This window comes from Gavialis gangeticus, unplaced genomic scaffold (genome assembly GCF_001723915.1).
Source record: "Gavialis gangeticus isolate Ggan-Ray unplaced genomic scaffold, GavGan_comp1, whole genome shotgun sequence".
Lineage (NCBI taxonomy): Eukaryota > Metazoa > Chordata > Crocodylia > Gavialidae > Gavialis > Gavialis gangeticus.
The window spans coordinates 18870224-18882785 of record NW_017729024.1 but is presented as its reverse complement, the minus strand read 5'-3'; the positions used below and the strand labels follow the sequence as shown (position 1 = coordinate 18882785).

The window sequence follows — 12562 nt, the reverse complement described above, 5'->3', positions numbered from 1 at the left end:
GAAAAAAAAAAAATTTCTTGCCAGGATGTCTGCACGAGCTTCGTGCAGAGCCCCTGAGCTGCATGGAGCCTGGTGCATTGCTCTGTGGCTGTAGGGCAGCAAACGAACTCCTCAGAGGAGTTTTAGTTTGCTGTGCCCCAAGTTATTTAAGGCACATTATGCCACCAAATCTGCTACAGCAGCTGGAATTATTATGCAATATGCTGCCGACATGTGCAAATACCAACACCATTAAAGTGGTGGAAAAGCACTTCACTCGCTTTCAAGTGTCATGCACACATGCCCCTCATTTTGTCTACAAACAGCCTATAAGTGACTAAACTTCTGAATTTTTTTTATGGCTCCTAAATTTCTTATCCTCCAAGAAATAGAAGGGACAAATGCCAAGGGACAAATCCTTACTGAATTCCTAAATGATATCTTAGCTATTCTCAAAAAGCTGAGCAAATGTCACCATAACATGATCTATCAAAAATTTTACATTGAACTTCATGGTACATAAAGATCAAAACAATCCAACTTTTCTATTTATCAAATAGTAGTTGATATGTCATTCCACTAAAGAAGCTATATTGCATGCACAGTGCAGCCCTTAATTTTTCCTCCATATAGTTCCTGGAGCAAATTTCAAAGATTGAGAGGCTAAGAGGAAAAAAAGATGCATCCTATCAGTTCCTCAGAACTACCTATTTTGAAACATATTTAGCTGGCTAGCTGTATCATTTTCCAATTTAGAAGGATGTGACCCAAGTGTGGAGGGCTTTCATATCCTGTATAAATGACTGTCAAAACTAAATAGCTAGAAACTATCCTGTAATGGATTACAGTCGACATGACACCACTGAATGCTTTCTGAATTTCTACACTATAAATACACATCCCAGTTGAGGGTTTGGAATTGATAAACAAACAAGAAAAAAAATGGAAACGAGAAAGCTATTAAATCTGTTAAGGCCACTGAGTCAATATCAGTAACTGTACTAATGCAGTTTTCAAGCTGTATAAAACAGTCTTCTCAGTCTATCAAAACATAACAAAATGAATCTTCAACCCGTCAGTTCTTGCTGCCTTGGACCCTTTGTGGCCAGGGTGTCAAACATATGACCTGCAGACAGGATACAGCCTATGGACACAGTCCCAGCTGCCTTTCAGCCACTTAGCTGGTTATCGCTGCCATGGCCCTACCTCACTGCTTACTCGCTCCCACCATGTGCCCCATGCTGGAGCTACAGCTCTTGCTGTGCCAGAGGGTATGTAGTGGTAACAGGGCCAGCTTCATCACAGGCTGCACAGCGAGGGCTGAAACTGCTGCTGTATTCTCTGAGCTGGAGCCGCAGTTTCTGCCACTGCTACTAAGTGCGTCAGTCTGAAGACAGAGCAGTTGCCACCATGGCTAGGGACAGATGTTTAAAAATCCAGAGCCTAAATTGATACAACCATTGCAGGTTAGTCTAACCTGCCTAGGCTGAACTGGTTTGTAACAGGACAAACATTCTCTCTGGTCTGAGGCAATGCAGACACAAGCCTGCAGTTGCTCAGACCAGGTGCTGGGGGGTGCTAGAGTTCACCCTCCAATGCAGGGAAGTTTGCTGGGGAGGGTGTGGCCAGTCCGGGTTGAACTGGCTAGAGAGGGGCTTAATCCCCCGTCTCTGTCCCAATGGCAAGGACGCAACCTAGGTCTGCTGGGCTCTCCCCTTTCACTGCAGCAGCAGCCAGGCACCATGGCCCCTGAGGCAGAGGGGGCCAGGGAGGAGGATTAGTCTCCCCTCTACCTGCACTGGCAGCCGGGTCTGCCTGCTGTCACCGCCATGCTCGCTCCCTGTGGTGGAATGAGCCCCCTACCATTCCCTCCGTAAGACGCCAAGGGAGGGGGAATAACCCCATCCCTGCCCCCACAAGGGGCCCTGCTGGCTGGGGTCTGGCTGTCCGCCCTGCTGCTGCAGCAGGAGGGGGCAGGGCCTTTGATGGGGGCAGCAGTCCCTGTCATAATGTTGGAAAGTACAAGCCCCTTCCTGGTGGGGGTGCTGTGCTGCAGGCCAGGCAGAGCTGTGGTGGGCTTCATGCAGCAGCACTGGGGTCCAGAGGGGGCCAGAGCTCTCCAAGCCCCCTGCGGCACCACCACAGCCCATAGCAGCTTTCCTCACCCTGCAGCGCAGCCCCCCACCAGGAAGAGGCTTGGCTTGGGGAAACTGTGACAGGGGCTGCTTCCCCCATCACAGTCGCTCCCCCCTTGCCACTCCAGTGGCAGGGGTGGGGGTGGGGCCAGATGTCACCAGCAAGGCCCCTGGGGGGCGGGGAGCGGACTTATTTCCTGCTCTGCCTCCGGGGCACTGCAGCTGTGTCTACCTGGCCTGGTTGCAACCGCCACTCGGTCTGCACTTGGGACAGAATAAGCCCCTCTTGCCAGCTGGGGGCTGGCCCCAAGCATAGACCGAGTGGCCGCTACAGCCAGGCTGGGCAGACCCAAATCAGTTTCTTCTAGTAGGGAGAAATAAGTGCAGCCAAACCCCCAAAAGGTAACTCCTGTGTCATTCAGGCGATGCCCTTGAAATCATGTAATTCTTTCATAAAGTTTGAGAAATCCATCTTAAAGCTCCCAATGCTCCATTGGATGGTTGTCCCAGATCCTCTTTGTACTGATGTCTGGAAACTTTCTAATGTTCAGTCCAAATTGATTCACAGCTGGTTTGCTGCTTGTGTCAACTATGTTCTTTAACTGAAGCAGTCCTCTTCCCATGTCACCTTTACCTCAACCCTGGTGTTTAATCCCTGATATATTTACAAACAGCAATTATATCCCCTTTCACATTTGTCTTACTAGCCTAAACAAGCCACACTTTTCAGTCTCCTTTTATCTGATAGGATTTTCTTTACTTTCAGCATGCTATCAGCTCTTCTCTATAACTGTACAAGTTTAAATTCAGCTTTCTTAAACATGAATGACTAAAATTGTATGCCGTTTTCCAGATGATGTCCACCAGTGACTGTCTACTATAGGGGTAGGCAACGTTTTTTGGCCAGAGTGTCGAAAAAACCACAATGTCTACTTTGGAAGGTGCCGGAGTGCTGACATGCTGGAGCCCGGAGCAGCTGTTTGCAGCCTCTCAGCTGTAGCCAGCCCATGGAGCCCAGTCTGCTTGCAGCAGGGCTTGCAGCCTCCCAGCTGCCTCCTGGGAGCAGCCTGGGCTCTGTGGCTGGCAGCAGCTGCTGAGAGCCTGGACTGGCGGTGGTGTGCTGAGCAAAACGGCCTTGCTCAGCATGCGTGCCGGGGGTTGCTGACCCCTCCTCTAGTACCTCTCCTATATATGTTTGGATTGCATTTGTCATTGCTGCATCACACTGGTAGTTCTTGAGTATTATATATAGAGTTTCCTCCTCCGCCATCATTTCCAACTAATGAGCTCCCAAATTATAGCAGAAATTCCTGCAATCAGTCCTTAAGTACATGATCTTGCATTTTGTACTATTAAATTTTATCCCATTTTTTTTACACCAACTCTGACTATCTTTCTGTTCTTTCTCTGTGATATTTCAATCCACCTCTGTATTCACAATGTCCCTCAGCTTTTTTCATCACAAAATTGCTTTAACACATTCCCCATTTTGTGCCAGTCATTAATAAAACAATTAAATAAGATTGATCCCAAGACTAATCATTGATGAACTCCATTAGTAATTTCGCTCTAGCCTAATAGTTTTCTTCCAGTACAACCCATTGCCATCCCCTCTGTAACCATCACCTTACATACCTTACAATTCTTGTATTAATTCTCATTTTCTATACCCTAACTACAAATTTCCTGTTTGGCATTGTATTGAAAGCTTTATCGACTCCCTCAAAATCTGATCTCCTGCATTCCTTTTGTCTAGAAAACCAGTTATCTTATTAAAAATAAACAGAATGTCTCTTTTGTCTTAATGGTATATTTAGCCATAAATTAATTATATGACTGGATCTTATCTTAAGTACTATTCCAAGGTTATTTCTGCAATGCATCAAGTAAAGAATTTATACAGATAGATTTGCAAGATAATTACAATACTTACTATATTGGCAGTTTCTTCCCATAAATTCACCAGGACACTCACAGGAATAATTGGCAACAAGATCTGTACAAATTCCACCATTCTTACAGGGTTCAGCTTCACATTCATTTACATCTAGAGAAACAGAGAGTCATGATTACTACAGAAACCTTTTAAAAGTTCTCAGCATGTTTTAAACAGAAAAAAACCCAAATGTTTTCTGAGGACCCATATTAGTATTTTAGTAACAGCAAACATTTTGGTAATAGTAAACATGTTCAGAAAACAATGCAAACTACGCAAAATATAATCAAAGCAAAAGTATCTTAAATAGATCTGCTCTAGTATAGAATTGGCTAGTTTCACAAACACATTACTTGTTTGAAATGTCCTACTGAGTAAGAGAATAAAAAGCTAAAACGTGGCCATAATGGCAGAAAAAGTTCTGATCCCAGGGCTATCTTTCTTAGTTATGCACTTGCTTCAGGGAACAAGTAATTTGCATCATAATTTACCTGACAGAAATCACTTTTCCTCTGCATTAGACAGATGAAACTTTAAGACTCCAACCTTTCCTCCCGCCTGCCCCTTCCTACCCCATGCATTCCATGCCAACCTATGTGGAAGGGAAATAAGCATCCTGTGCCATGATCCTTAATATGAGTCTGAAAAAAAAAGGAGTGAAGCAATACTTACTCTCCCTATTTCCCTGTTCTCTTTTTTTTCTGTATGGGTACAGACTACAGGTCACAATTAGGCTCTAAATAAATAAATCCAATGAACCCGAACAGAATAGCTAATTAATACCATTTACAACTTCTCTTTCAGCAATAGATGTCACTTAAGAATGTCTCTCCGTTCATCTTAATCCATTAAACATCTAATTGACAGGTTTGTTACAGTGACTAAGTAATTCCCTTGCTGTGCATGCGTTAGCGGGGAAATTGGAACTAATAGCTTAATTCAGTAGCTTGCAAATTTATTGTAAGCTTGTGTTAAATTCAAAATATAGGAGCTAATTTCAGGAGTTTCTAGAGCTTTGTATAGCAAACTTTAACTGAAGCAGAAAGGGTGGCTTTATATTCCCCTCTCTCCTAAACCTGTAGCATACATTTGACAGGGAGTATTAAAAGAAAGAAATTAAATGTTGGTGATTCCCAATCAGAAAATATTAAAACATTTTGGGACATTCCCCTTACATATACCCTGTAAAAAAAAAGCTAAATGGTTATACCATTAAATTGAGAACCTATCTTTTACCTTATATTGCAGGACTAAAAAAATGTCTGAGAGAGGTTAGAAGAAACAACAATATCACAATTTACCAAAATTTACCAAAAATTCACCAATGTGTTTGCAGCCTAAAATGTATTTTCCCCTAAATATCAAGTGAGGAAGCTATGCGACTGATCAGATTTAGCTGAATGCTCTTTCCATGAGATATCAGGGTAGTGAAAGTTGCCAATGACAACCATGCACCAAGAGTGTTCAGACTCTGCCAGTTCCCTACCGAATTCATGGTCAAGCTCTTCTCCCTGGTTAGAAGGTCTGTACTAGACTCCTGTGGTTATATCCCCTTCACCCCCAGAGGGTGTCAAGTCATCCACCATGGGTGCTAATCTTTGCTTGTAGTGAAGTGTACTGCTCCTTCACGTAGAGAGCTACACCCCTGCCCTTCCTTGCAACATGATCCCTGCTGTACAAGGTATAGCCATCAATACCTGGAGTCCAGTCATAGGTGGAGTCCCACCAGATCTCCATTATCCCTATGAGATTATATTCATTTTTGCCTAGCAGAAGGGACCGACCTTCTGTTTGTTCCCCATGCTCTTGGCATTTGTGTACAGGCAGCTAACCCTGCCATCAGAAGCCCTGGGCTTCCCTGTCCTCTTAGAAGAGTCCCATCCTTGGGCTGGGGTAGGAGTGAGTTCCCTTGTGTTACCTGACCTGCTGATTTGGTGACTGTCACTTCCAGGACTTGTATTAGTGATTGTCCACTCACCCCCCAGAGATCATAATTTAAAGCAAGTCAGCCATTGTGACCAAGAAGAGCTTCTTTCCCATTGGGTGCTTCAGTGTGGGGGCTGCCTGCTGGCGAGCTCCATGCTGAAGCACCCTTGTGCCCCACCCAGCCCCTCCACAGCATGTTGAGTCAGGTTGGAGCAGCCCCAGGCTGCCAGGCTGATCACCAGACTCTCTGCCAGCTGGAGCTGCTTTGACCCAGCTCAACATGCTGCAGTCCTGCACACACGTAAGTACAGCCTCCAGGAGCAATAAACTTTGGCACAATATGTGCCAGAGTTTATTGCTTCACACTTTGTACATGTAGGTACATTTACTAAGGACTATATGGCATAGACTACTTAGTACACAATATGCAAAGACGCTAAATTTCAACAGTCTGCTCTTGTGCTTTTATCTATAAACAATTCAGAAAAAAGATTATTGGAATCAGTTTCATGATGGAGAAAGAAAATATTGTGAGATGACTTTTAGCGGTCTTACTGCACACAGTAATACAAGCATAACCCTTTCACATCTTGATTATATGCAGAATGGCACAGAGCCACATGGTTTCCCATATTCTGCATTTTACCCTATCTAAACTAGCTTAAAAACATTTAGAGGGGAAAGAGTTCTTTGTTGACTATGTTTACGATCCTTTTCCTAGTACTTACATTAAATTAATTGCATTCATAACACATGGCATGGCTACACTTCTTTTTAACACGAGTACATAAAAAATGTAAATGCAATCTTGAAATTTCCCCATTTTCTTTTTTTTAAAGGTAGAAATACATTTTGTTTAAATCCAGTGCATCTGGTAGAGGATCTAGAAGTCCTCTCCCACACATGTATCCTATTCCATTTTGGAAGCTATGCATACATCGAAGTCTCCGTTTAGAATCCACCCCTGGCCACATGCAAATAGTCTGCTGTGCCTTTTATAGATCAGCAACAATTTTTGGAAGGCTGAGAGTCATTTTCACATTGAAGGAGAAATTGATAACATGAAGCACTGATGTAGTTTATTTGTTTATAGCAAGAACACAAATCCAGATTCCTTGAACTGAGCTGGTCACAATTTTCAATGGAAAATACATCTTACAAAACCTCATCTCAAGTATTATCACTTCTGTTTTACTGATTGCCTTGAACTTTGTCTGTCTTGGACTCTTCTGAAATTTCAGTTTAAAAAATGCTCCCTATCCTTGTTTCAAACTGATGGCTGTATTGAGAAACCTGCTATTGCAAGCTACTCACCTATGGCCATATTGAAAGATGGTCCTAGTGTCATGTCACACATTAAACTTAGTATGTATTAAACTTGCTTAAAATGTGAGCAACCATGGGTTCAAGCAGTAAAACACATGCTAAGTACAACACAACAGGGAGTGATCAAATCCAATAGTTAGCATGAAAGATGCTTACTGAGATGTTCTGGAGAAATGGATAAGACTGCTAAATGTGCACTATGGCAAACAAGCAGTTCATGAACAGTTAGGTTAGAGGTATCCTGAATTCCCTCCTATCTAGCAGAACGTTATCCTAGATAGTCATCAGCCAAGGCTTCTTTGATCAGAACAGCTTGTTGGTGGTTCTGTATGAGACATTTGGCTAGGAAAGCTGCTTCAGCTCAGGCCCCATCCAAAGTGTCAGGGGCTTCCCCTGAGGTAACTCCGTCCAGAGCTGCCTTGGTTTCCCTTGCTTTGTACGTATTGTGGAGGATGCAGGCAGCAGCCATGAAACTGGGAATATTTCTCAGCCTGAGTTCAAGGCAGACCAGCCAGTGGCCTTTAGGTGCCCAAAGATGCATCCCTCCACCATTTGACGGCTGCTCAACTGGTATTTGAAGATCTTCTTTTTGGAGTCCATCCAAATGGTGTACAGCTTCATGAGTCATGGGGGAGCAGCAGGTGGCTGGGTCCCCAGTAATCAAGGGGGGAATGGTCAGATCACCAAAATCCATGGTGGGAGCACTGAGAGCAAACTCCTCCTTCTTCCTCCACTCCATCATCTCCAGGAAACTGGAGTTCCTGAATATGAAGGCATTGTGGACTCAGCCTGATCACTCAACACTGATGTTAGTGAAATACCTGAAGTGCCCCACAATTGCCTAGAGTATAACTAGGGTCACCATACATTCCAGACAAACTGAGACAGTCCCAGCTTCCACAGTCTGGTCCTGGCCTGTTGGTCAAAAGCCCTGGAGTCGACTCCAGCAGAGATGTGAAGTGGCATAGTGTGCCAGACAGTTGGGCAGGCAGGCACAGTTCCTGCTGGGCAGGAGCAAGGTTGGCAGACTGGATCAGGTGGACTGGCTTGGACTATGGAAGCCAGTACTGCCCCAGTTCGCTCAGGATATATGGTCACCCTAAGAATAACTAAAAAGAACCCCTTATGGTTTATGTAATCTGAGGTGCGATGAAGGGGGTACAGAATAGGTGTGTGGATCCCACTGATGGTCCGCAAGCAATTCATGAAGGCTATCTCTTTGAATCCATCAATGAACTCCTGTAGGTCCCTGAGCCAAATCAACTGTAGGTCCCAGCTCAAGTATGGCATTGTACATTTCATGCATGGCCATTATCACCATTGATTGCAGTGTGCATCAATTTCCAAATTACCAGGGCCACATCTCTCCACACCCTCTACCACATCCAAATTACATCTCTCAATGAACAGGGAGTGCCAAAACCCAACATCATTGTGCTGCAGAGGCCAGCTCAGCCCACAGATTGATGAATGTGTCATGAGAAATCTTAAAGTTCTGCTGCCACTGTTCATCATCCCAGGTTTCAAGCATGAGCTGCTCTTACCAGTCTGAGCTCATGAACAATATCCAGTAATAGGCTGACACCAGGCCTGCAGTGCTGCAGCTTATCTGTCATTGTGTTGTGCCTCCTCCAAGTGGGCTAACATGATGCCCGTGACAGCATCATGGTCCTCAAAGGACCACCAGGGCTGGAAGCTTTCACTGCTGAAGCACAAAGTACCTGTAGATGACAATGGCCAAGGAAAGGATTTGTTTGGCTTTTCTACTTGTCATCTCCAGAAAGCCACTGCAGATCCAATCCCTGGAACAGTTGTTCAAGGGGGAATTCGAATACATCTCCTCAGTGAGAGACCTGGCCAAACAACACTTTCCTTTGTGCTCAGTTGCTTTTGGCTGCTGTTTGAAATATCCAAAAAAGGTGCTCTAGCAAAGCATGCCAGGATACCTGTTCACTAGCCCTCTAGCAGTGCAGCACAAGCTGTACATGTTAGAGATTACAGAATAGGAAAGATTGTCATAAGACTGTTCCAGACCCATGTTCATTTTTATACTGTATAACATTCCCCAGATCTGAAGCATACTAAATATTTCAAGGCACATATTTCTGCAGCTGCTTGGAAATACAAGAGAATAAAATAAAAGGTTTTCTGCCCAGGCAACAGGTTGGGGTTTGATGAGAGGTTGGGGTATGGTGATAGTTTATAACAGATACTTCACTGAATCCTAAGATGCATGATGATGGCAGCTTTAATCATATTTGCATTGTATTTTATGCCCACTGAGGCATGTTGTGCTGTGAGCTGAACTGGTACAACCCCAGTTTTACCCATTATATGTAGCATACTGGAGTGGAGTTGTGTACTGTCACAAACCACAATAATTTTCTTTGGCATAGTGTTTGTGTGAGGGAGCGGACAGCTTAAAATTAGGTATAGCTACAGAATTCACATATCAAATACATATCTGAAGGAGTCATAAGCATACACTATTCCTGTTGTGGTTGGAAGCCTCAGCTCAAGTACTGTGGCTATTTTTGACACCCCAGTTTCAGAAGGAGGTGAGGAAACTGGAGGTTCCAGAGAAAAATCACTAAGATGACAAGGTGTGGAAAGCAAGCCATAGGAAGGAAGGCTGAAGGAACTAGGTAGTCTGAGGTAGTCTGAATTTGGAAAAAAAGAGGTGAAAGTAGGACATGTTACCAGTTTCCAAATATTTTAAAGGCTATCACAAAGAAGATGGAAACACATTACTGCACAAAAAAGGACAAACAGTAGTGGGTTTGATCTTCAGCAAACATTTTTATATCAATCTCAGGGGAATTTCTTAACTGTAAGTATAGGAACACAAGAAAAAAATAAATCTAGGGAAGTTATGGAATACCCTTCCTTGGAGATTTTTAAGAAAAAGCGGGACAGGAATAACAAATTCTGCATCTGTGCCCTTTCCTACCCTATGATTCTGTGATTAACTTACTAATAAATTTGGATCCAGCACTAAATGCTTCAAAATAGTATCACTGAAACAATTAAGATGTGAGAAGCCTTGTTAATTCCACTTAGTTTGGTCAAATTATGATTGCTGTCTTTGCAGTCTGGAAAATACACGATGCATTGTAAATCTGGAAATGTTCCTATTATGAAGACAGGATAATACACCAATGGGTCTTCAATTCAATATGCAGCCACTCTCAATGCTGTTAACAAGCTAAATTCCATCTACACTGGAATTAATGGTTGTGAATGACCCGGAGTGTCTTATACATCACATTGGTCTTATAATTTGTTGCCTATAAGGTTATCAAATATTGAAGGACTACAATTTCCCTAGGTTATTACCTGGATTTCAGCCTAAAAAGAAAGAGAACTAAAGTAACAGCTCTTTGTCTTGGAAATAAAATATATCAAGGGCTAATGAACAAAGAACAGAAAGAACTCAGTGGTAAATTAAATTCTTTACATCTATTTATAAAATTGAACTAGGTAATTCAGTTCCTTATTTGGCTTATGTTTTCTTCAGGTGCCTCATCATTTTAATACAAGCTAATATCTCCATAACAAACTTCAAGGTTACTGTGAACTAACAAAATCACACCTGCACACAGAACGTGAACATGAGCTGTCCTTCACATAGTGAATTAAAGATGGTAATTCGTCCCCTTAAAAGCTTTCCTGCATACAGATAATGTCTTATCAAGATATTTGCTTTTCTCTTGCTTGCCATTCATAATGAGAAATGCAGACAAGAAAATGCACAACTTTATAGCATATTTAATGGTGTCAGTGAAGCTGATTTAGAAAAAAACAGAGATTGAACTTTAAGTATCAGTCATTTTTACACCAATCCTCATACTCTAGTCTTAGTGAGCAATTAGTTATAATGAATGTGGAAAGATGGAAGCTTTTAATAATTGTCTGTCAGTTTCTCCTTTGTTTTTTTCAGCAAATTAGACAGCTTTGGTTCCCTCAGTGCAAACAAATTGACCATATCAAGTTATATCTGACAAGTGAAGAAAGACTAGTGTATTCTAGTAGTACGTGTAAGAGCAGAACAGATTTCAGTAACAGGGAAAATGAACTTAACTAAAGAGGAGAATAGGAGTTTTAATATAAAGTTATTTAATTTACAATTGATTATAATGTTTTTATGTGAACAAGGAGATGTCGAATATTTCAATAAATGTGATTTCTACAAACTGGGGTCAGACGATTTTCAGATTGCTAGATGTGCTAATTACAATACTAAGCTTTATTCTGTGTAAAGTCTCTATTTCCTCCTCCTGATGCAAATATATTCTCTTAAGAGGTGCCATCTTATCATGATTACAAATTGATATAAATAGAAATATGAGTAATTTAACACATTCTTGAATTCCTAAAGCAGATTTTTCTGAAGACAATTTTAGTTCACTGACCATCCAGTTTCCTATAGGTGTTAAACAAGAATCCTGATCCCTGCTTTACAGACTGTTTGTGCTTTTTAAATTAAGTAGTCACAGGAACAAAAGAAATCAGAAACAATCTGGAAAACAGGGACCAGAACTCAAGACTCACCTGCCATGTGCAGATTCAGAGAGAGTGCAGTAGAGCAGTTGCACCCCCACTTTTGGACCATGCCACAGAAGCAGCAGCAAGGGACTTTTTTTTGTTTAAGTCTGCAAAGCAAGGGAGTATTCTTCCCCACCCTGTCCTCAGCTGCACGTCCCATCCCCACTCATTTCCGCCTCCCCTGCGTGCAACTGCCTCTGACCCTGCTGTCTAGGGCTGTGCGAAGCTTTGGTTGCTGATTTAATTTCGTGGAGATTTGGCCCGATTCGGCAGCTGAGACTCCAGATTGAATCAGGCAACCCTTTAATCCAGGGGCAGGAAATTATTTTGGGCAGAGGGCCGCTTACTGAGTTTTGGCAAACCATCAAGGGCCTTGTGACAGGTAGCCCAGGGTAAATAAATGTTAATTTTCTAAATTTTTTAGGGGCTCTGTGGGCCGGGTAGAATGGCCTGGCAGGCTGCATCTGGCCCCTGGGCCGCATTTTGCCCACCCCTGCTTCAATCTCTCCAAATTGAATGGGAACCCTCTGAATCTATTCAAAGAGATTTGGAGAGATTCAATGATTCGGACATAGACACAGCTTTAAATGGCTTCTCTGCCGACATTAAGAACTGCCAATCTGCATAATGTAAGCTGTGAGCAGGCCTATTGATTCAGGTCCCCTCAGAGTACTCAAGCGCCATTTTGCTGAGTTCTTGGATCCTAATGGGGTTT

At 42.8% G+C, this 12562-nt stretch overlaps 1 protein-coding gene across 1 annotated transcript in view; it reads right to left on the bottom strand.

The window, feature by feature from the left end:
- EDIL3 (EGF like repeats and discoidin domains 3) overlaps positions 1-12562 on the bottom strand; it is a 430122-nt gene that overhangs the window by 235638 nt on the left and 181922 nt on the right. The window contains exon 6 of the mRNA XM_019518185.1: positions 4048-4161. Within this exon, the coding sequence (XP_019373730.1) occupies positions 4048-4161 (114 nt within the window). The remainder of the gene's footprint in view (positions 1-4047; positions 4162-12562) is intronic.